This window comes from Mastigoproctus giganteus, chromosome 13 (genome assembly GCF_048544385.1).
Source record: "Mastigoproctus giganteus isolate SK-2022 chromosome 13, ASM4854438v1, whole genome shotgun sequence".
Lineage (NCBI taxonomy): Eukaryota > Metazoa > Arthropoda > Arachnida > Uropygi > Thelyphonidae > Mastigoproctus > Mastigoproctus giganteus.
The window spans coordinates 5,073,692-5,099,706 of NC_143587.1; the positions used below are offsets into that span (position 1 = coordinate 5,073,692).

Consider the following 26,015-nt stretch of genomic DNA (forward strand, 5'->3'; position numbering starts at 1 on the left):
TAATGAACAATTGTGCAGAGAAATAAGAGTGGGCCAGTAAATTAGAGTGTCTTATAATGTGGAGATTTTAATTTCCCGGATATTGACTGGAATTTGTGGAATGGTCACTCGCACACTAGCAAGGCTTTTTGGGGATTTATTAGATGATTGTTTTCTACAGCAGCATGCTCGCGAGGCAACTAGAGGGAGTAATACTCTTGATCTGATTATCAGTAGTGATTCTTCATCCATCAAGAATCTACAGAAAAAGAAACCACCAGGTCGCAGTGATCACAGTGTGCTGAAGTGGGATTTACTCAAAGAGGTAACTACCATTAGGGGTAAAGGTTGGAGGAGAAACTGTTGAAGATAAACACAAGAAAGGCACCCGGGGTGGATGGGATCTATCCAGTTATATTAAAGGAGGCAGCAAAGGAAGTAAGCAAACCCTTAGCTATAGTTATGAGAGCTTCCTTGGACTCAGGGGAGGTACCCATGGACTGGAAATGTGCAAATGTGACCCCAATTCACAAAGGAGGATCAAAGGCTGAAACAAGTAATTATAGACCTGTGAGCTTAACTTCTGTTCCAGGAAAATTAATGGAGGCACTGGTTAAAGAAGCACTGCAGGATCATTTAGACAAGACTTCAGTTATAGCTCAGACACAGCATGGTTTTGTTAAGGGGAAGTCTTGCCTGACCAACTTGATTGGATACTATGATGCAGTCACAAAAGAGCTGGATGCAGGGAATAACTTTGATATTATATACTTGGATCTTAGAAAGGCTTTTGATACTGTTGCACATGGAAGACTGCTACACAAATTGGAGCAGTGTGACATTGGAGGCAAATTGCTGCTATGGATAAAGGGGTGGTTGAGGGGGAGAAGACAGAGAGTGGTAATCAATGGACACTGCTCATCGTGGACTGATGTTATTAGTGGAGTCCCTCAGGGCTCAGTGTTGGGTCCATTGTTGTTTTCTGTATTTATAAATAATATTGATGATGGTATATCAAGCTTAATGTCCAAGTTTGCAGATGATACAAAGGTTGGCAGGGTTGTCAAGGACACTACTGACACTATGCTGCTGCAACAGGATCTGGAAAGGTTGAGCAGATGGGCTGAGAGGTGGCAAATGAAGTTTAACATTGACAAATGTAAAGTACTAAACATGGGAAACAGCAACCCCAGAGCAACGTATCAACTCTGTGGTACTACACTGACAGTGGTAGAGAATGAAAGGGACTTGGGGGTGATTGTGCAGGCAGATATGAAGTTCTCTGAGCAGTGCAGACGGGCTGCAAGAGTAGCTCATGGAGTATTGTCAATGATATACAGGAATTTTTCCAGCAGGGATAAGGAGGTGATTATTCCATTGTATAAGGCAATGGTCAGGCCACACCTAGAGTACTGTATACAGGTCTGGAGGCCTCATTTCAAGAAGGATGTAGAGCTGCTGGAACGAGTACAGAGAAGGGCAACAAGATTAGTGAATGGAACAAAGGGGTGCTCTTACGAAGAAAGGCTTAAGTTTTGCAAATTACAGTGTCTGGAGACTAGGCACCAGCGAGGTGATCTGATAGAGGTGTATAAAGCCTTGAATGGTTTAAGCATGCTCAATGCTGATGGGATTCTTCCTCTAGCTCAGAAAAATCACCTGAGAGGGCATAAATTCAAATTGAGGAAAGACAGATGTAGGATAGACGTGCGGAAATTTGCCTTTAGCCAGCGGGTGGTTGGTTGGTGGAACAGACTGCCATCCCTTGGGGTGGAGGTTGATAGCCTAAATAAGTTTAAGGCTCAGCTGGAAAGGTATTTTGAACGAACAGAGCGGTGAAGTGGAAGTGGGGTTTTTTTTTTTTTTTTTTTTTTTTTTTTGGCTGATGCTGCATAAGCTTGCTTTCTTGCATCAAATGCCTCTACTAATGCTAATGCTAGTACCGTGCTTGGGTTGGAGGTTGAGAAGATGAAAGAAGATATTTGTTGACATTGGACTTGAACTTCTGTAGATTACAATTTTCAGTAAATGCGTATGAAGGAAGATTGTTCCAGAAAACGGCAGTTGAATGAATAAATGAGGAAGATGAAAAGTTGGTTCTCTGGGTTTGAAGTTGGACAGTAAATGGATGTTGGCTGGTGGCGGCACGTGTTCGGACTGTTTTGAAAGAGAGAGAGAGCGGGAATAATAGAAGTCAATTCAGAAGAACAGTGCCCATGTAAGTATCTGTAGAAGAGGCATGCAGCAGAAACAGTACATCTATGAGAAAGCGAGTGGAGAGACTCTGTTAGAGATGAATCATTAATTAACCTAACTGTCCTCTTCTGAATCGAATCAAGAAGACTGAGAGAAGTTTTGGGGGCACCACCCCACATGTGGGAACAATATTCCATGGCAGGGCAGATTTACACAGAGTGAGCAGCTATTTGGAAGAAAAGTAACGCCGAGAGTAAAAGAGAAAACCAAGTTTTTTAGATGCAGAGGAAGCAATATTTGTAATGTGCTTGTGCCAAGAGAGATTAGAAGTCAGGGTAATCCCCAAAAGAGATATATCATTTTGCCTAGAAATTGGAGTGTCACTAAAGATAAGTATAAGAGCAGAAGAATCCTTTTTGCGAGATATACGACAAGACAGAGTTTTAGAAGGGTTGAAATCAACTAAGTTGTCTTTGCCCCACTGGAGAATTACCTGAAGTGTTAGTGTAAACAGACTTTTTCGAGTGTGTTAAAGGAAGAAAGTGACTTAATTGTGGACAAATTCTTTTCTAACCCCTACAAAAATATTGCTACGAATAACAAGGGAATTGTGAAAAGATCAAAGAACGTGATGACATTAGCGAGTAAAATTCAGTTATTAGACAAAATTTCTAATGGTGAAAGTGTCTCATCAGTGGCAAAACATTATAAAATCAATAAGTCAACGGTACGATCAATCAAGAAATCGGAAGAAAAAATACGCCGTAGCGTCTGTGAAAACGCACTAATTGCTTCAAAAATTTGCTCTGTAAAAATCGGAAGAAAAAATCCGCCGTTTTAATCTGTGAAAACGCGCCAATTGCTTCAAAAATTTGCTCTGTAACTCGTGATGTTAAATTAGAAAAAATGGAAAAAGCTTTCAATCTGTGAATAGAAAACCGAACTCAAAATAAAATTCCCTTAAGTTCACTCATCATTCGTGAAAAGGCAAAACACCTTTATCAACACTTTAGCGAAACTGGTGATAGCACTGGCGGGATAAGTTTTTTAGCTAGCAAAGCACTGGATTGAAAGATTTGTTTGAAATTTCTAATAAATATTACATTTAATATTAAATTGTTTCTTATTTTCATTTTGATGCCTTATGCTTGCATTTCACTATATACTGTCTATGTACATAGTCATATTATGAAGGTACATATAGCACATACATAGACAAAATTTTAGACTAGTTTTTCTTATATATTTCATACTTGGGAACGGAACCCCTTTATTACAATGGGAGCCATAACTCAGTATTCACGTTTTCGGTATTTGCGGCATTTCTCAGGAACGTAACTCCCCACGAATAGTGGGGGTTTACTGTATAGCTACTTCACCCTTTCAAGTGCTAAACCAACCAAATAACCTCCCAACTTTTAGCAGTACCACGTGGGAGAGTGACACTGATGTTACCTTTGCCACCAATTCCCTAGCTTATAAAATTACAGACTGATGTGTCCAGCCATCCCGGGCCACATCAGATCATAGAGCCATTTCCTTCACACTAAACAAGCAATTACAAATAACCCAACACTCCTTGCTGGATATCAAAAGGTACAACCTTAAAAAGGCAAACTGGCAGATTTTCACAGAACATACAGCAGCTGATCTGCAAAAACAGGAAAATGAGTGATCTAGATCAGGCAACTCTAGCCTGGACGAGCAAGCACCGACTATGACAAATATTTTAACGAAAACAGCAAAACTGTCTATCCCAGGGAAAAAACTGAGGAAGCAGGCAGTTCCCTGGTGGTGCCCTGAACTGACTATACCCAGGAGGATACACCAGGTGAGGAGACGTTTTCAAAGAGCCAGAACATCTTGGCCACAAAAAAAGAGGTGGATGCTGAGAGATTATTATAGAACTCTCAGAAATCAGTATGGGGTGCATAAGAGAAAAGAAAAAGGAATGCTGGAGGCACTTAGTGGGAACTACTGGAAACAATAACCATTGGAGAGTTGCCTACAGAATAGTGACCAATAAGCTGCCAAGAGGAGGTCTTAGAAACCATTGTCAAACCAGATGGAAATCCAACCCTGTGTTGGGTGGATTCTGTAACATCCTAGACAGTATTATTCAGACTGAAACTGGGAATCATTCCCCCACTCAGCTATACATTATAAAAGAAAACACTGAATATGACAATGCCAATATTGGACCTCTGTTTACTACACAAGGCTTAGAAATAGCACTATCTGAGCAAGCACTGACTATGACAAATATTTTAACAAAAACAGCAAAACTGTCTATACCAGGGAAAAAACTGAGGAAGCAGGCAGTTCCCTGGTGGTGCCCTGAACTGACTATACTCAGGAGGATACACCAGCAATGAAGCACAAAGACCACCAATGGCAGATCTGTGGAGACCTGAAGGTGACTGCAATACTGCTGGGCATGCAGTTGGGATATGCAAAGTACTGCTATTTCCTGTGTGAGTGGGACAGTCAGGTTAGATCCTCACACTACAAGAGAAAAGTCTGGCCTCTAAGGGAAAATCTGTGCTCTGGAAAAAAAAAAAAAATGACCAGCACAATCCTCTGGTTGATCAAAGGAAAATTCTTCTGCCCCTTTTACACATCAAACTGGGACTCGTGAAGAACTTTGTTAAGGGGATTAATCAGGATGGAGAAGCTTTCAAGTACCTGAGAGGACAATTTCCACTGTGAGTGATGCTAAGGTTAAGGAAGGAACCTTTCTTGGTCTGCAAATTTGTAAACTTTTAAAAGATGAAAACTTTGAGCGAGTCCTCCAGGGTAATGAGAATGCAGCTTGGGAAGCCTTTAAAAGTGCTGTGCATGACTTCTTGGGGAACTATGCTGAGATCGAACCTTCTAGAAAAGTATCATCAATTAGGCTGCAACAAGCTCAACAATCTTGGCTTGAGAGGAAAAATTAACCTTCTCCTTGAAGACTACCTTAGTGATAGGCCATTTGTCGTTAAAACAAACCAGTCTTTTTCAGACATTTCTTATTTCTCCAGGGGAGTACCTCAAGGCTCACTTCTCGGACCGATCCTATTTGTTCTTTACATTAATGAATTTCTCTCTCATCTTCCATCTTCCCACCTAGTAGCGTATGCCGATGACATTTCCGTTCTAATCACTGATAAAGACCCTAACCAACTTCAATGAAAGATCTCTGCCCTGCTCTCTGAAATGCATAGTTGGCTTCAAAAGAATCAGCTGATACTAAACCCAGAAAAATCCAAATATATGGTGTTTAGGACGAAAAATAAACCATTGAATATTGATTTCGAAATAACATACAAAGGAAAACAACTGGAAAGGGTGAATGATACCAAGTTTCTAGGAATCTGGCTAGATGACAAGCTGAGTTGGGATAAACAAATGATTACCTTACAAAAGAAAACTTCGTCACTAGCAGGAATACTCGCCCGAGCCTCTGCCTGGGTGCCTCCTTCCCTTCTCAGACTAGTATTCCTTTCCTTAATACAGCCTCACTTCACATATGGAATCATCTCATGGGGTACGACCAGTCAATATAACCTTACAAGAATCAATTCAATTGTCAATCGATGTGTTCGTTCAATTTTGGGCCTTCCCTGGAATGCATCGGTGACTTCGAGATATAAGGAAGCGAGACTCTTTAAGCATCTACCAACTGATACAAAAAGCTGAGGCGGTCTTTGTCTACAATGCTTTGAAAACACCAAACTTTCCTCCTCTCTTCAGATCCTTTTTTATAACAATAGAAGAAGAAGGAATAAGATATAATTTAAGAAATGAAGCGAACCTGAAGGTTCCGCTTTTCAGAAAAGCCATAGGCCAGAAAAATATAAAATACAGAGGCGCAAAAACCTGGAATAATCTTCCTGAAAACATCAAAAATGCCATTTCACTAAATAAGTTCAAGAAGCTCCTGACTGAACACATCACCAGGGAGGTCTGATCTAAATCACCTTCCACTCAACTCCTGAACTTTCCACAATGCATACCAGTTTGGAAATTGTGTAAACAAGTTGAAGGAATAGCTGTCATAAATTGTAACATTCTATGCAATTATTTCATAATTTTTCTTTCATACTTGTTATTGTAAAAGTACCCACAATGTAATTATAAGTATGTACTGTTGTTAACCACACGACATGTGTGGTTGGTTTACGTAGTCTCGGTAATGGAATGTAAAAACATGTCCGATTCATGATGTATCTGTTTTTATTATCTTTTTCAAAGGGAACAACCCCTAAAAATCCTCTGGCTTATGTGTTCTCCCTCCCTTCTTGCTGTTATCTCCCAACAATTGTAACACAAAATAGGGATAAATAAATTATCAAATTATCAAATGTCAATGAAAATCCACTTTCGCGACTCTCATCTGGACTTCTTCCCTGACAACTGTGGTGCAGTGAGTGACAAACACAGTGAACGATTCCACCAAGACATTTCAACAATGGAAAGAAGATATCAGGGTAATGCTTGCTGACTACTGTTGGACAGTAACAAGAGATGCCCCGGAAGTGGAATACAAGCAACAAGAAGGCACTGTCGTGAATAGGCCACATTTTGAGAAAGTACTTTTGGTTCCTTTGCAGTTTTCTTCTATTCTTGGTTTTTTACGTTTTAATTAAAAACAACTGTGATTTATGTTGTATCAAGGAAATGTAAATATGAGATTGTTTTAATATTACTTTTCACTTCAACTACTACTGAAATTACTATATTCTTAGACAATAGCAAAAGTACTGTATCTCAAACACTAGAGCTAATAAAAAATTTCTGAAGTCATTCGTTTTTCTCGACCCAAAATTAGTAAAGTATGCCTATTTTAAGGAAGGAAACAAATTCAAAGAATTTGTTGAACAGTGTAATATACCTATATGTTAAAAATCAATTGTTTCAGGGGAAAAGAAAACCCAATGAGAGAAATTAAATATTAAGGAATAAGATGTCGTCGGGTAGGGCTGAACTTTGGAGGGCCACAAACCATTGAATAACTATGATTTTTTGCCCCCAAAAACCAATTTTCACCCCCAAGGAGGTGATATTACCCCATTGAGAACCCCTGCTTTAAAGTTAAGAAAAGTATTATACTTGCCAGAAAAAAACAAAAAAAATTTTCAATGATAATTATCCGTAAACCAACCATGCGAAAAAGGGCTAGGTTAGAAGCAAAGTAGCTATTTTACAATACAACACCACTACACTCAATCTTTTAACCTAATACTAAGATCATTTTATTAAATTAAATCTAACATAAATATAAACAATTTCTATACAGGAAAAGCATGACTTTTTTTTATATCCTAATGCAGTGGTTCCCAAACTGGGGTCTGTAGAATAGTTCCAGGGGGACCGTGATACGGCCCTCTAGAACTGGTAAAATTATTCGTTGTATGTATAAAAAAATAAGAATTAAGTTGAGTTGTTTTAAACTTAAAACTTTGAATTTTCTTTCCAGAAAACCCAGTGTTCATCCATACACAAACACACAGAGAGAAACATATATATACAGGGGATCCGCGAATTTTTCATTTTTGAAGGGATCTCAGTAATTTGGGAACCACTGCCCTAATGAATCACATTATAATAGGATAAAAAAAATTGTGTTAAAAAAATTATATTCAGATTAGATATATAGGACTGTTCTATAAGAAAAGATTACCATAGTCATCTTCTGGTGTATCTCCCCATTCAATCCGCTTAGTGTTGACAACAGCATACCCAGATGGTGCATTCTGATCAGCAAGGAATATACTTAAATCTACTGTTTTACCCTTTGTTCGCTTACTTTTTCCTTTGCCTAAATATAAAAAATGAAGTATAAATATAATTATGTTTATACTTATATATGTTAATTAGATAGTATGAATCAGAGCTGTAATACTCAATATGTTCTACGTTGATAATAATATTAGTAAATAAATAAGAGGAGTTTACCTCAATATAGTACGTGGAACACTTCCATATGATACCCTCCAGAAATTAAAACGGAAAAAACGAAAAAATCGACAACTTACCGGTACATTAAAGTAAAATATATATATAATTAAATAATCAATTTAACACAATTCAAAATCAATTCAAAACAATTAAAATTCAAATTAACGCAATTAAAAGAATCTAACAAAAATATTCAAAACGATTTTCCTTCCTGAAGCTGACAATGCTTTTCGACCGACTGTCGTGATCACAGGAATGAAAATTACCGAATCAGGCTAAACCTGCAACTTAAATAGTGATTATATGTCTTCGCGCATGCGCGTAAAGGTCCACGCATCGGAGATCAAATATGGCCGCCGAACATTAACAGAATTCTCGTGTAATTTAATTTCAACGGTTTCTGCAATTAATAGTCGCGTATAATTACGTTGAACGTTAAGTATTTTGGCCTCGTTAAATAAAAAAGTATGTTTTTCGTTAATGGCATGAAAGGCTAATTCTGACGCTGCTGAACGAGAAGCACGAACTGAGGCTTCGTGTTGATTTACACGAATATTAAGCGAAAACCGCGTCGAACCCTGGTAAGACGAGTCGCAATCACCACAAGAAATGTTGTATACTAGATCATTAATTTGTGTTGCGAACGCGGAAAGAACCGAGCGACTGTTCAGTATAGTGTGTAACTTCCGTATAGGCCTAGCTATAATTTTAAATTCGGTATCTTTAAAGAACCTGTTAAGCTGTTTGTGCCACTGTTCAACATATGGGACAGAAATAAAGTATTTTTTGATATTACTATTGTTGATTGGTGTAGTATTTTTTATCCTATCCTTAGCTTGTACCCTAATTCGATTTATTGTGTTAATGGGATAACCCCTGTTCAAGAATCTGCTAGTTAATATTTGTATTTCTGAGTCCAAAGCAGAATCCGTCGTTGAATATTTATAGGCATTTAGAAATTGATTAAAGATAATCGATCTTTTGTAGGTGAACGGGAGGTAGCTATTATAATGTAGAAGCATACCAGTGTTTGTGGGTTTTCGATAGATGCTAAATTGTATTTTGTTCGAGTCACGGGTAAGCGTGAAATTTAGAAAGTTTAATGACTTAGTATCCGTATCTTCCCTTTCCAATGTAAATTTGAGTCTAGAATGAATATTATTAAACGAATGTAAAATGTCTTGGATAGTACTACTATCAGTAATAACTAGAACATCGTCTAAATACCTCCCATAGTATGTGATACGGGGACGAAAAGGTGTCAAATGTATCTGCTCAATCGTTGAGAGATAGATCTCTGACATCTCTCAACGATTGAGCAGATAGATCTCTGACATCTCTCAACGATTGAGCAGATACATTTGACACCTTTTCGTCCCCGTATCACATACTATGGGAGGTATTTAGACGATGTTCTAGTTATTACTGATAGTAGTACTATCCAAGACATTTTACATTCGTTTAATAATATTCATTCTAGACTCAAATTTACATTGGAAAGGGAAGATACGGATACTAAGTCATTAAACTTTCTAAATTTCACGCTTACCCGTGACTCGAACAAAATACAATTTAGCATCTATCGAAAACCCACAAACACTGGTATGCTTCTACATTATAATAGCTACCGCCCGTTCACCTACAAAAGATCGATTATCTTTAATCAATTTCTAAATGCCTATAAATATTCAACGACGGATTCTGCTTTGGACTCAGAAATACAAATATTAACTAGCAGATTCTTGAACAGGGGTTATCCCATTAACACAATAAATCGAATTAGGGTACAAGCTAAGGATAGGATAAAAAATACTACACCAATCAACAATAGTAATATCAAAAAATACTTTATTTCTGTCCCATATGTTGAACAGTGGCACAAACAGCTTAACAGGTTCTTTAAAGATACCGAATTTAAAATTATAGCTAGGCCTATACGGAAGTTACACACTATACTGAACAATCGCTCGGTTCTTTCCGCGTTCGCAACACAAATTAATGATCTAGTATACAACATTTCTTGCGGTGATTGCGACTCGTCTTACCAGGGTTCGACGCGGTTTTCGCTTAATATTCGTGTAAATCAACACGAAGCCTCAGTTCGTGCTTCTCGTTCAGCAGCGTCAGAATTAGCCTTTCATGCCATTAACGAAAAACATACTTTTTTATTTAACGAGGCCAAAATACTTAACGTTCAACGTAATTATACGCGACTATTAATTGCAGAAACCGTTGAAATTAAATTACACGAGAATTCTGTTAATGTTCGGCGGCCATATTTGATCTCCGATGCGTGGACCTTTACGCGCATGCGCGAAGACATATAATCACTATTTAAGTTGCAGGTTTAGCCTGATTCGGTAATTTTCATTCCTGTGATCACGACAGTCGGTCGAAAAGCATTGTCAGCTTCAGGAAGGAAAATCGTTTTGAATATTTTCGTTAGATTCTTTTAATTGCGTTAATTTGAATTTTAATTGTTTTGAATTGATTTTGAATTGTGTTAAATTGATTATTTAATTATATATATATTTTACTTTAATTATTTATATTTTACTTTAATGTACCGGTAAGTTGTCGATTTTTTCGTTTTTTCCGTTTTAATTTCTGGAGGGTATCATACGGAAGTGTTCCACGTACTATATTGAGGTAAACTCCTCTTATTTATTTACTAATATTATATATGTTAAATATGTTGTCTTATGACACAACGGTCATAAAACAACATTTATTTTTAAACTATTTTTAACAATGTTGATATTTTATCAAAGATCACTTAGACCATATAAAACAATACTTGGTAGACACTGTATAATGAAAGTAGATGAGTACTGAACACAATTACTATTATTATACTCAAACCACTAATAAATTCCTATTAGTTTATTTAGAAACTGAAGAACTCCAAATATTCTACTCCCAGTCTCCACAAATGAAATTTGGTGATAGTCTCTTCTCCAATACAGCCTTTCTTTCATGGACATTCGGAGCCTTCTGCACTTTGGCATTACAAGAAAGCAAAATAGGATGATCTACAAGATTTCTATTCTTCTTTTCCTTGATTAAATTACGGTTTTAAATCTTCCGATGTCAATGATTGCTCGGATTATGTCGGTAAAATTATTCTTGCACGAATGAAATCCTTCATTCCAACACTACACCTTAAAAACCATATACTTCATCTGAAACTCACTTTTCCAATAAATGTGCTAAGGTTGTTCAAGGTAAGAATGCTGCATATTGCAACTGCATCCAAATCTCCAGGTTCACTTTCTGCCTACACCAGAGCATGCAACAATTGTCAAGTAGTTAATAATCAGTATAAACTAAATTTTGAATATACTAAGAGGGGAAAAAACTTGCTTCTTATTCAATCTGTAGTTGAGCATTCCGGTCTCTTGTCTCCTGCTAAATTTGACCGTCTATACTCCCACCTCTGTTAAAACCAGATGGTTCTATTGTCACCTCAGCTAGATATAAAATTGACTTAACAGCATCCTACTTTTCTTCTCTTATATTGACAATCTTGGTAAACCACCGCCTACCATTCCCAGTATATTTCACTCAATACCTCCTGTGGCCTTCCATCAAAAGACTACTGAACAATCTTGATTCCAAGAATGCTCCACTTCCTAATGGTATTTCTCCAAATGTTCTCAAAAACTGTGCTCCTCAGCTTACTTCTGTGTAACCTTTTTACACTTTCTTATTCCACTGGTGGGGTTCCTTCTGTCTGAAAATTTTCTCACATTCAGCCAGTTCCTAAAAAAGGGTAACAAAAAAAGGGTGAGCTGATGGGATTCTTCCTCTTGCTCAGAACAATCATCTGAGAGGGCATAAATTTGAATTGAGGAAAGCCAGATGTAGGATAGACGTGGGGAAATTTGCCTTTAGCCAGCGGGTGGTTGGTTGGTGCAACAGACTTCCATCCCTTGTCGTGGAAGTTGATAGCCTAAATAAGTTTAAGGCTCAGCTGGACAGGCATTTCGAACGAACAGAGGGGTGAAGTGGAAGTGGTTTTTTTTTTGGCTGATGCTGCATAAGCTTGCTTTCTTGCATCAAATGCCTCTACTAATGCTGATGTTCTGTTTCTGCTGCATGCTTTTTCTATAGATACTTCTATGGGCACTATTCTTCTGAACTAGCTTCTATAATTCCTCCATTTCTTCTAAACCAATCTGAACACAGGTCACAACCAATCAATGTCAGCTTACTACCCAACTTCAAACTCACAGAACCAACTTTTCTTATTCCTCGTTTGTCCCTTTTAACTTCAATTTTCTGGAACTTCCCTTCATACATATATGCTAAAAAGTACAATCTACAGAAATTCAAGCCTAAAGTCAACAAGTAACTTCTTTTATCATCTCAACTTTTAACCCACACATGGTTCTAATACCTTTTGTGTTTGAGGTTTTCATATATACATAAAAAAAAAAAAAATTTAAGTATTACAAGGGTAACATGAAAATTATTCTCCACTTCTCCCTACTAATAACCTCAACACAAAATGCTAGTGATTCTATATGTGAGAAATGTTTTGCTATAAAACATTCTAAAGTTAATGATAATGCATTTCTGTGTACTTTCTCTGGGAGAGAAAGTGTTCAGTCCTGGAGGACTATCGTACTGAATATCTGAATAAGTGAGACATGTTCTAAAAAGCCAATGAGGACTCTGCAGTTACTCCAGTGTCAATACTTAGGGCTATACTAGACGAGCACTTGAAGTACGAGCAAAAGTTGGATGCATCCAAAACAGCAAACTACACGTAGCGCTCCTAATGTCAGATCGTTTCAAACTAGACGAGGCACTTCTAACATTTCATTGGATATCACCAGCAACTCACTCTTTCTATTCCCAGTTTCAAGATGAATGTATTGCCATTTATGTATAGTACTGATTGTGAGTAGAAAGAGAAAACAATGATGGTGAATTCATCCATCAAATTCAAATAGGTTAAAAAAAGAAAAAAAAAAAAGTTTTATATTATGTTCGAAACCCACAAAGTCTCCCGAGATTTTTTTTTTTTATTATTTTACAGAATATCAACACGGAGTTTTGATGAACTTCTAATGTTAATTAGTTAAAAAAAAAACTGCAAATTCTGATACCGTGATGCAGAAGTCAATATCAATATTTGCATCTATGCTTTATGCACTGTATCAACAGGCCAACTCCCACTAATTGAAGTATTTCTGAAATGTTTTCTTTGTTTGTTAAATTATTTTATTTCTACCTGCTATTCATATTCAGAGATTAAGGTATTTGTAAGACTCTTGTGTCTTACAGAATTACTTTCAATAACATAAAGGGCAACTTTCTGTTTGATTTTACCACACAGGACTTCTCAGAATAAAACACCTATGTTAGCACCATTTGACATTATTTCCAGATGGAATATTGACGAGTCCTTTCTATCATTTTGAAGTAGAAAACATTCTCCACTAGAACGGAGTACTTTTCATGCAATAAAGGATTAGCGTTATTTGATTTTACGAATGTTCACGAGAAGACACCAGTTTTCGAAGTTTGTAGCACAGCTATCAATAGAAATATTTTCTTGATATTTTGTTAGAAGATAAAATATACATCCAGAAAAGGTGCTGTACTGATATTGATCCCTAAAAACAATTACAATAAAGCAATTTTTTATTTTTAATCAAATGCACATTGCAGTGTTATCAGTTTTACACCAGGTTTTCCCATTTCCAGTGTGGCTTCCAATAGATGAATTTCTTCGATTTTGTGTTAGTACAGTCAGTCCTCATATAACACGTGTTTACACTACACGAATTCGATCATACAAGATTTATAAATAGGGGAACGATATCTTATATAACACGAACCGAATTCGCTTATGCACGATTCGCCTTGGTGTTTACAAGAAATGGCAGTCGAAAGCAGAATCACCCCAACCGAACGCAACACGATAGGAATGAAGAGAAGATTCTGAAAATGTATTTGTTTTTTCTATCAGTGAAGGGGAAACACATTTCACCATAATAACGTGAAAAGCAACACAATTCCAGCTATCGGTATAATCGCAAATGCAATTAGATCGAGTTTACTACCAGTTTATAACAGATTCTCCTAGCAGAAACGCAACTGGAAATTGTTTTTATTGTTTTATGGTAGTAACCCCTAGAAATGTGCTTTAGTAAAATGTGAGGTGTTAATAGTGTATCTCAGCCTTTACGGTGTTGTTTATTCAGTTGCTATACACGCGCAGCTTTGTTTATGTGTATCAAGCATGCCTCCTCGTTTTGTAATTGTGATTTGTTCCCTAAAAATGAGTAAAATACTTAAAAGGTGTGAAAAGGAAGCATCCTGGTGAAGATACTGCAGATTCAGAGGGAAAAAGAAAAGCAATATCGATAAACAGAGGCGGACTGGATCAAAAATTCTTACCCGGAAAAATTTATAGTGGCCTCATACTATGGTTTATGGCCAAAATCACAACGGCCTCTGGCCCACCGGGTTTTCCCGGTAAGGCTTATGGCCAGTCCGCCTCTGTGGATAGAGAAAAAAATATGAAATTGTGAAAAGCTTTGAGCGAAATGAAAGACCATGTGATATTGCACATGCTACAGACCTAAATGAGGCAATGCCGAGAATTAGAAAGAATGCAGAGAAAACAAAAACAACTTTCATAGCAGGAACAACTCAAAGTGTAATTAAAATCCATAAGATTAAGACACAAAGAATTGGAAGAGATGGAATGCCTGTCATCTGTTTGGATAGAAAATCAAACAAAAAACAAGTTTGCTTACGATATAAGTAAAAGCATTAGCAATATTTTATTACATATTAGTCGTAATAAAATGCGTAAGTATTTTATTAAGATTATTTATTGTGTTTGGTAATGTTTTGGTTACAAATGTGTGTTCAATCTTGGGTGGTCGGCACCTAACCCCATTTTTCCCATAGGGCTTGTTGTTTATATTGCACGATTTTGCATTGCACGAGGGTTTCTAGGAACGCAACTATTGTGTTATACGAGGACTGACTGTAGATGCAATATACTTTGAAGAAAGGAAGTACAATCTTTTTATTTTTCAAACACAATCCGTTGCAATTCCTTCGGTCATGTTTTTTATGCCAAACAGTTGTGCATTATTTTATTATTATTATATATATTTTTTTTTTTCCTGTATCACGCTGGCAACAACCCTGTACTTTGCGACTTACTGCATGCTTTCATTGTTTTCACAATACTTTTCAAAACATAAAGATGCCGAAGTTATGTTTGAAATGAAAGGTTTTCAAAATTAGTTTTGGAAAAAGACAGAGACCGCAAGTGATTTTCTTTTCTGTTAACGCCGACATTTGTACTTTTGCACTTTTGCAGTGGATATTCCTCAGCAGTTCTCCGATTACTGTTTTCATCTCATTTAATAATAATAAGGTTCTTCGTTAACTTAAATTATATACCTTTGTCATTCCATATACACAGACTACCAGAGGAATCTATCAATAAATTGTCTCTGCATGTGAACATGTGCATTGTATTTTGTTAACTAATGATGCAGTACTAAAATAGAAGTAATATTTACAATAAATATAAGGTTCAGAACTGAGCTTTCTGATTCTTTTCATCATTACATAGTTTATTACATAATTGCTGGAACAAACTTCCATCTGTCGTTGTGGAAGTTGACAGGTTGAATAAATTTAAGGAGGAACTGGACAGGCATTTGGAGGGAATGGTGTGATTTTTTTTTTTTTTTTTTTTGGCTGATGCTGCATAAGCTCATACACTTGCTTTCTTGCATCACATGCCACTGCTACTACTACTATACTACTATCCCAGTTCAGAAACATTTATTTTCCAATTTCAATACAACACATTGCCTTTATTTCTTTGTTAGAGTAGTCTTTTAATGACAAGTTGTACAAAGGAGGCCTCCTTTACACTTCATAAATAAAAACTCCTCTCTGTCAAACATCGTCTCCCCCAAAGTATAATAAACAAATCAATTAAGGCCAACCACCTCATGCACGTAAGCCTTGGCAAACACCAAGGCGTACGTGCTTGTAACACATCCGAAGGTGTGTTGGCAGGCATGTTATGCCAGCTTACGTCACCTTATGCGGTGTTCGAAGTGCCAGTCTAGTTTGCATGCCTTTACCCTCTGCCCCTGTAAAACTGGGCATTGAAAGGCATCGTCAATGCCACTTGTCTAGTATAGCCCTTAAATGTTCCTAAATGATTCAGCCTAGAGTTATCATCAGGAACTGATTGCCTTGGTTCCAAATAAGGCAATTTTAGTTGGGTCTGAATGCTTGAGAAACTGGGAATTTCCTGTGATCACGAAAGATGAAAGAAAAATGAGAAATATCTGCCTGATACAAACACATGATATTGCTATCCAGGTGTTGGTACTTAAGGTTATTAAAAAGTATGAACATGAGAGCCAGTATCTATGCATAAACAAACTGAGGACTTTGTGATAACATCTAGAAACATGGCAGAAAAGTACCATGAGATAAGTCAAAATGTTACTTGTCTGGGCATAATTATGCCCACTCAAGATAAGACAAAAGATAGAGCACTGTCATTTAACCATAGACAAGGTCAGTCCTAGTTGATAGTTTGAAGCCTGAAAATCAGATGATATTTAGTGACATTACACATGAATTTCTGTACCCTGTAATTTGTACACACATGCCAAGGAAGATTATTCAAAAATACAGAACAGACAAATGACGAAGAAAGAAAATTTAGTTATGTGATTTTGTGTGAATTGGACAGTAAAAAACTGATGTTCACTAGTTGAGACAGTTGTTTGAACTAATTTGGAAGTGAATGGTGGAATTAACAACACCAATTCAGAAAATTATGGGAGTATACAGAAATGCACGCAGCTGAAAATGAATGAGTGAGTGGAAAGAAGTAGCATTACTAGAGACATATGATGCAAGGAAACAAGCTTATACAGCATTAGAAAGAAATTAAAAAAAAAACTACCAACCTTAATACAAACTACCCACTTCCATGTTACAAGATGGAAGTTTGTTTCAACAATCAATCCACTTTCAAGGCTGAAAGTAAATTTTCACACATCTGTCCTACAAGCATGATTTTTTTAAATGTGTCCCCTTATGTATGTTGTATGAGAAAGAATAAGGATGCCATCAGCATTTAGATTTACCTAATCCCTTCAGAGACTAACAGTTCAATCAGGTCTCCTTGCAGGTACCCAGTTTCCCATCACTGCAATTTGTCCAGTTTGAAAATTTCAGAAGATGCCAGGATCCATGACCTAGTATCTTCTCAAATTTACCTTTTTTTAAGAAACTCCAAGCATGAGAAGTATTAGAACCTACAGTACTTAGTACTGCTCATGAATTAAAGGTTGAAAAGATGAAAAAAGATACTTGAAACATAGCACACTCCTACTCTCAATTTTGATCTCCCAATGCGTATGTCACACCAAACTGACTCGACACTGCACTGTCCAGCATCGACTGGCTTCACTTCCCTGGATTTTATGAATTTCTTAACTAATAGCACAGCCCCTCCTCCCTTCCTATCCTGTCTATCCTTTCTGTAGACATTGTACTCCCCAAATTCCAGTTCTGCATTCCTTATATCTGTGCGAAACCACGTCTCTGAAATCCCCACAATATCTGCCTTTCATGTTTTGAGCAATACCTCAAATTCATCAAATTTATTTACTAAACTCCTAGCATTGGTGTACACGCAAGTATACATGCATCTGTTCTTTTTCTTAGCTACCCTAACACAACCCATGTGTTTACTTGTACCCCAATGATTCCCAGCAGTCTCTGAAATATCCTGCATCTTATTTACCAGGCTGTGGCTCATTCCAATAGAAGCAGTGCAAGAATCACTTTCACCTCTGTCAGCGGCTACTGTTAATCTATTAGTCCTTGTATCCCCCAAATCTAGCAGTTTGCCTAACCTCCTTTGTAATTTGGTTACAGATCAACTTGTATCTATCATAGGCTTCTGTGTCACGTGTTAATTTGTATGTATCCCATGCATTTTTCTTCTCTGGCACATGTCTCATTAGTTCATCTGACATCCACTTAGGCCTAAATCTTGAACAATATTTCTTAGTTGGTATGTAAAGCCTAGTAGCTTCCAAGATAAGTTCTTTGAATGCTTCCATTTTGAATTTGCTGTTGGTAACATCATCAGTTGGTCCCACTGTATATAATTTAAATACTGTCTCAGTCCATCGTAGTCGCCTTTATGAAAGCAATGTTGAAGGAATAAATGAAGAAGAAAATTTGATTTGCGAGTTTGAAGTTTGACGGTAAAATGATGCTGACTGGCTGCAGCACATGTTCAGACTGTTTTAGAAAAAAAGGGATAATTATAGAAGCCAATTCAGAAGAACAGTGCCCAAGGAAGTCTATAGAAAAGGCATGCAGCAGAAACAATGTCTATGAGTGAGAGAGGGAGAGAGAGAGCAGAGCTTTAGACTTATAGATGGGTCATTAATTAAATAGAAAAACAGTGTCCATGGAAGTACTATAGATAAGGCATGTAGCAGAGACAGAATATCTATGAGACAGATGTGGAGAGACTGTTTGAGATGGATCATTAATTAACCTAACTATCTCTTTTGAATGGAGTCTAAGAGAAGTTTTGGGGCACCACCCAAGATGTGGGAACAATATGCAATGGCAGGGTGGATTTGAGATTTGTACAGACTGAGCACCTGTTTGGAAGAAAAGTAACACTGAGGGTAGAACAGAAAAACCCAAAGTTTTAGTTGCAGAGGAAGCCGCCCTAACAGATTTATGATCTCATCTAGAAATCTGCATATCATCAAAGATAAGCATAAAAGCAGAAGAATACTCTGTGCGAGATATGACAAGACTGAGTTTTAGAAGGATTGAAATCAACTAAGTTATCTTTGCCCCATTGGAGAATTATAGCATTTAAAGAGCTGGTGGTGGATATTTAGCATTTAGCATTAGTAGACGCATTTGATGCAAGAAAGCAAGCTTATGCAGCATCAGCCAAAAAAAAAAAAAAAAAAACCACTTCCTCTTCACCCCTCTGTTCGTTCAAAACACCTGTCCAGCTGAGCCTTAAACTTATTTAGGCTATCAACCTCCACCACAAGGGATGGAAGTCTGTTCCACCAACCAACCACCCGCTGGCTAAAGGCAAATTTCCGCACGTCTATCCTACATCTGTCTTTCCTCAATTTGAATTTATGCCCTCTCAGGTGATTTTTCTGAGCTAGAGGAAGAATCCCATCAGCATTGAGCATGCTTAAACCATTCAAGGCTTTATACACCTCTATCAGATCACCTCGCTGGTGCCTAGTCTCCAGACACTATAATTTGCAAAACTTAAGCCTTTCTTCGTAAGAGCACCCCTTTGTTCCATTCACTAATCTTGTTGCCCTTCTCTGTACTCGTTCCAGCAGCTCTACATCCTTCTTGAAATGAGGCCTCCAGACCTGTATACAGTACTCTAGGTGTGGCCTGACCATTGCCTTATACAAGGGAATAATCACCTCCTTATCCCTGCTGAAAAAATTCCTGTATATCATTGGCAATACTCCATGAACTACTCTTGCAGCCCGTCTGCACTGTCAGAGAACTTCATATCTGCCTGCACAACCACCCCCAAGTCCCTTTCATTCTCTACCACTGTCAGTGTAGTACCACAGAGTTGATACGTTGCTCTGGGGTTGCTGTTTCCCATGTGTAGCACTTTACATTTGTCACTGTTAAACTTCATTTGCCACCTCTCAGCCCATCTACTCAACCTTTCCAGATCCTGTTGCAGCAGCATAGTGTCAGTAGCGTCCTTGACAACCCTGCCAACCTTTGTATCGTCTGCAAACTTGGACATTAAGCTTGATATACCATCATCAATATCATTTATAAATACAAAAAACAATAATGGACCCAACATTGAGCCCTGAGGGACTCCACTAATAACATTAGTCCACGATGAGCAGTGTCCATTGATTACCACTCTCTGTCTTCTCCCCCTCAACCACCCCTTTATCCATAGCAGCAATTTGCCTCCAATGTCACACTGCTCCAATTTGTGTAGTAGTCTTCCATGTGCAACAGTATCAAAAGCCTTTCTAAGATCCAAGTATATAATATCAAAGCTATTCCCTGCATCCAGTTCTTTTGTGACTGCATCATAGTATCCAATCAAATTGGTCAGGCAAGACTTCCCCTTAACAAAACTATGCTGTGTCCGAGCTATAACTGAAGTCTTGTCTAAATGATCCTGCAGTGCTTCTTTAACCAGTGCCTCCATTAATTTTCCTGGAACAGAAGTTAAGCTCACAGGTCTATAATTACTTGTGTCAACCTTTGATCCTCCTTTTGGGGTCACATTTGCACATCTCCAGTCCATGGGTACTTCCCCTGAGTCCGAGGAAGCTCTCATAATTATGGCTAAGGGTTTGCTTACTTCCTTTGCTGCCTCCTTTAATATAACTGGATAGATCCCATCCACCCAGGTGCCTTTCTTGTGTTTATCTTCAACAATTTCTCCTCCACTTTACTCTCAGTTATTACAAGATTCTCTAGCTTACTGCCAGAGTTGAATACATCTTTGGCATTCCCCTCGCTGAATAACTCCTCATGTGTGAATGTCGATGCAAAATATTCATTTAGTTTGTCAGCTACCTGAGCAGTATCATCAACAGTTGACCCATCGATATCAAGTGGAACAATCTGATTCATCCCCCTCCTAGAGTTTACATAAGTAAAGAACTCTTTGCTGTTTTTCTTTGCATTCCTTGGCAAAGATTTCTTGTAATCTGCCTTCGCCTGCTTAACCTCCTTTGTAACTTGGTTAGAGATCAACTTGTATGTATCATAGGCTTCTGTGTCACGTGTTAATTTGTATGTATCCCATGCATTTTTCTTCTCTGCCATGTCTCATTAGTTCATCTGACATCCATTTAGGCCTAAACCTTGAACAATATTTGTTAGTTGGTATGTAAAGCCTAGTAGCTAGCTTCCAAGATAAGTTCTTTGAATGCGTCCCATTTTGAATTTGCTGTTGGTAACATCATCAGTTGGTCTCACTGTATAGAATTTAAATACTTTCTCAGTCCATCATAGTCGCCTTTACTAAAGCAATAACCCTTCCCTTTACCCCTAATGGTAGTTACCTCTTTGAGTAAATCCCACTTCAGCACACTGTGATCACTGCCACCTAGTAGTTCATTTATCTGCAGATTCTTAATGCATGGAGAATCACTACTGATAATCAAATCAAGAGTATTACTCCCTCTAATTGCCTCCCGAACGTGCTGATGTAGAAAACAATCAGCCAATAAATCCACAAAAGCATTGCTAGTGTGTGAGTGACCAGCCCCCAAATTCCAGTCAATATCTGGGAAATTAAAATCCCCCATTATAAGACTCTCTGATTTACTGGCCCACTCTATTTCCCTGTACAGTTTCTTATTATACTCATCAGAGTCATTAGGACACTCCTACTCTCAATTTTGAGAGTAGGACACTATAGCACACTCCTACTCTCAATTTTGATCTCCCAATGCTTATGTCACACCAAACTGACTCGACACTGCACTGTCCAGCGATGTCAACTGGCTTCACTTCCTTGGATTTTATGTATTTCTTAACTAATAGCATAACCCCTCCTCCTTTTCTATCCTGTCTATCCTTTCTGTAGACATTGTACTCCCCAAATTCCAGTTCTGCATTCCTTATATCTGTGTGACACCACGTCTCTGAAATCCCAACAATATCTGCCTTTGATGTTTTGAGCAATACCTCAAATTCATCAAATTTATTTACTTAACTCCTAGCATTTGTGTACACGCAAGTATACATGCACCTGTTCTTTTTCTTAGCTACTCTAACACAACCCATGTGTTTACTTGTACCCCAATGATTCCCAGCAGTCTCTGAAATATCCTGCATCTCATTTTCCAGGCTGCTGATTCCAATAGAAGCAGTGCAAGAATCACTTTCACCTCTGCCAGTGTCTACTGTTAATCTATTAGTCCTTGTATCCCCCCAATCTAGCAGTTTTCCGACCCACCTAAAACTGCCTCGAAAGCATCAGCAAACATTCTTGCACCCTTTCTATTTAAGTTTTTCCCATCCCTGTAGAAGCAGTCTCTCCTGTTAACAAGTACAGACCAGGTTGAAAAAAATTCTACCCCCTGACCCTTGCACAATCTTTCCAGGGCCAAATTGATCGACAGGACTCTCATCATATACTCCCTCCTATCGTGTCTGGGCAGAATTGCAGACACTTTCAATTTCAACCCTAATTCACGGCTTTTTTTCAACAGTGACCTGTACTTGTTAAGTAATTCCGCCGGTCTCCTACTCTTGATATCATTAGTGCCAACGTGTACAACAATATCACTTTTTGTGCCCTTAAAAGATGATATCCGCTCTACAACGTCATCAATCTTTGCCCCTGGCAGACATACCCTGGTCCTGTTCCACCTATCCTTTTTACAAAGCACGTTTCCCGTTTCCCTGACAATAGTCACCAACAACTACTAGTTCTTTTGGAACCAGCGCATTCTGCCTTGGGGGCTGCCGCTGTGTTGCGTGATGACCAAGTGCAAGCTCTGGCATTGATGTGGGCAGCTGAGAGCTTGATGGGCCCCTCACTTTTAATCCTTCGAGGGCACCCACCCTGTTCTGCAAGCTCCCATATAGCTGAGGAACACACACACAGTCGAACATTTCTGTAAGTATTTTATTCTATTTTATCAAAAGAAGCGCAGTGAGCAGGGGAAGAAGCTCCCTAGTCTTCATTAATTTGGAAAGAGCAGAAGTGCAGTGGGACAATAATTGTATGTGACAAATCCCAACAATAATGGGATTTGTCACCTTTTTTAGGAACTGGCTGGATATTAGTACAGTCGGTCCTCGTATAACACGTGTTTACATTACACGAATTCGATCATACACGATTTATAAATAGGGGAACGTTATCTTATATAACACGAACCGAATTCGCTTATGCACGATTCGCCTTTGTGTTTACAAGAAATGGCAGTCGAACGCGGAATCACCCCAACAGAACGCAACACGATAGGAATGAAGAAGATTCTGAAAATGTATTTATGTGTTTTATATGAGTGAAGGGGAAACACATTTCACCATAATAACGTAAAAACCAACACAATTCCAGCTATCGGTATAATCGCAAATGCAATTAGATGGAGTTTACTACCAGTTTATAACAGATTCCACTATCAGAAACAAAACTGGAAATTGTTTTTGTTTTATGGTAGTAACCCCCAGAAACGTGCTTTAGTAAAATGTGGGGTGTTAATAGGGTATCTCGGCCTTTACGGTGTTGTTTATTCAGTTGCTACCCGCGCGCAGCTTTGTTTATGTGTATCAAGCGTGCCTCCTCATTTTGTAATTGTGCTTTATTCCCTAAAAATTAGTAAAATACTTAAAAGGTGTGAAAAGGAAGCGTCCTGGTGAAGACACTGCAGATTCAGAGAAACAAAAAAAAAAAAAAGCAATTATCGATAAACAAAGGCGGACTGGGTCAAAAATTCTTACCCGGGAAAATTTATAGTGGCCTCATACTACGGTTTATGGCCAAAAATCACACCGGCCTCCGGCCCACCGGGATTTCCCGGGTAAGGCTTATGGCCAGTCCGCCTCTGTCGATAGAGAAAAAAATATGAAATTGTGAAACGCTTTGAGCGAAGTGAAAGACCCTGTGATATTGCACGTGCTGCAGATTTGGATAGAAAATCAAACAAAAAACAAGTTTGCTTACGATAGAAGCAAAAGCATTAGCAATATTTTATTTCGTAATAAAATACGTAAACATTTTATTACGACTTACGTATTATAATTTATACTTAGGTATTATAAAATACGTAAATATTTTATTACGGCTATTTTATTTAAAATAATTTTTTTACGAATAAAATACGTATTTCATTCGTAAAAAATACTTTTTTAGTATTAAAAAATACTGAAAATACTTTATAATATAATAAAAAATATTTATTTTTTATTATATTATAATAAAAATATATTATATTTTTTATTACGTATTTTAATCGTTATAAAATACGTAAGTATTTTATAACGATTAAAATTACCCGATTATTTATTGTTTGGTAATGTTTTGGTTCCAAATGTGTGTTCTATCTTGGGTGGTCGGCACCTAACCCCACTTTTTCCCATAGGGCCTGTCGTTTATATTGCACGATTTTGCATTGCACGACAGTTTCTAGGAACACAACTATCGTGCTATACGAGGACAGACTGTATTAGTAATGGCCATATGGTGTGTGGAAGCCTAAGGCTTATGCTGCACCAGCCAAAAAAATAAATACAGCTAGGCCTCGGATAACGTGAGTTCGATTAACGCGATATTCAGTTAACGCTATTTGAAAAATGATACCACTTTTCACTTTACATGACACAAATTTCCAGTTAACGTGATCTTTTTTTTTTATGCAATAGTTGAAAAAGATTTGAATCACATGTTAAGCTTACTGCGAGTCATACAGTCAATAAACAAACGTTTGCCTGCTGCCTGCCTCGGTGTGTTCCATCAACCATCGGGAGAAGACGTGTTTGTCTCCTGCTAATAAAGTCAATGCAGACTTCCATTTAAAAATTCAAATTTTGAAATGCTTTTCATCTGGCTCATTTAAAAATTGAAATTTTTAAATGAGCCAGATGAAAATGTTACCGCAAAGGAGATAACAGTGAAAGAATTAGATGAAATCTTTCGTATTGCATAGAACCTCAAACAAAAGGTTTGATGTTCTCTGCGATATTTATTTCACCAGGGCCCAGAGAAGATTGTTGTCAGCTATTGGAAATTGATTGATGAAAAGAGAAAGTCAACACGGTTCAAATATTTCGGCAACAGTAATTTCTTCATTGTGTATTTTATGTCAGAGGTTCCCAAAGTTTCTCGGTTCACGGCACCTTTAATGTCTCTAATTTTTTCAAGGCACACCCAAACCAAAAGAAATTCCTAACAGTTTTGTTTAGTAGTTTAGTGGCAGTGTTAGGTGGGTCGGAAAACTGCTAGCTTGGGGGGAGACAAAGACCAATAGATTGACAGTAGCCACTGGCAGAGGTGAAAGAGATTCTTGCACTGCTTCTATTAGAATGAGCAGAAGCCTGAAAAACAAGATGCATGGTATTTCAGAGACTGCTGGGAGCCATTGCGGTACAAGTAAACACATGGGTTGTGTTAGGGTAGCTAAGAATAGAAACAGGTGCAGGTATACTTGCGTGTACACCAATGCTAGGAGCTTAGTAAATAAATTTGATGAATTTGAGGTATTGCTCAAAACATCAAAGGCAGATATTGTTGGGATATCAGAGACGTGGTGTCACACAGATATAAGGGATGCAGAACTGCAATTTGGGGAGTACAACGTCTACAGAAAGGATAGACAGGATAGGAAGGGGGGAGGGGTTATGCTATTAGTTAAGAAACACATAAAAACCAAGGAAGTGCAGCCAGTCGACATTGCTGGACGGTGCAGTGTTGAGTCAGTTTGGTGTGACATAAGCATTGGGAGATCAAAATTGAGAGTAGGAGTGTGCTATAGGCCTAATGACTCTGATGAGTATAATAAGGAACTGTACAGGGAAAAACAGACTTCCATCCCTTGTCGTGGAAGTTGATAGCCTAAATAAGTTTAAGGCTCAGCTGGACAGGTATTTCGAACGAACAGAGGGGTGAAGTGGAAGTGGTTATTTTTATTTATTTATGTTACTTTTTTTTTTTTTTTTTTTTTTTTTTTCGGCTGATGCTGCATAAGCTTGCTTTCTTGCATCAAATGCCTCTACTAATGCTAATGCTAATGCTAAATAGAGTGGGCCAGTAAATCAGAGTCTTATAATGGGAGATTTTAATTTCCCAGATATTGACTGGAATTTGGGGGCTG

The 26,015-nt window shown here is 37.8% G+C and overlaps 1 protein-coding gene across 2 annotated transcripts in view; it reads right to left on the reverse strand.

Moving 5' to 3' along the window:
• Window positions 1-26,015, reverse strand: part of LOC150075728 (eukaryotic translation initiation factor 4B-like) — a 178,061-nt gene that overhangs the window by 134,856 nt on the left and 17,190 nt on the right. For both annotated transcript variants that reach the window (XM_090388176.1, XM_090388177.1), the window contains exon 2: window positions 7,841-7,978. In XM_090388176.1, coding sequence (XP_090244302.1) covers window positions 7,841-7,978 — 138 coding nt within the window. The remainder of the gene's footprint in view (window positions 1-7,840; window positions 7,979-26,015) is intronic.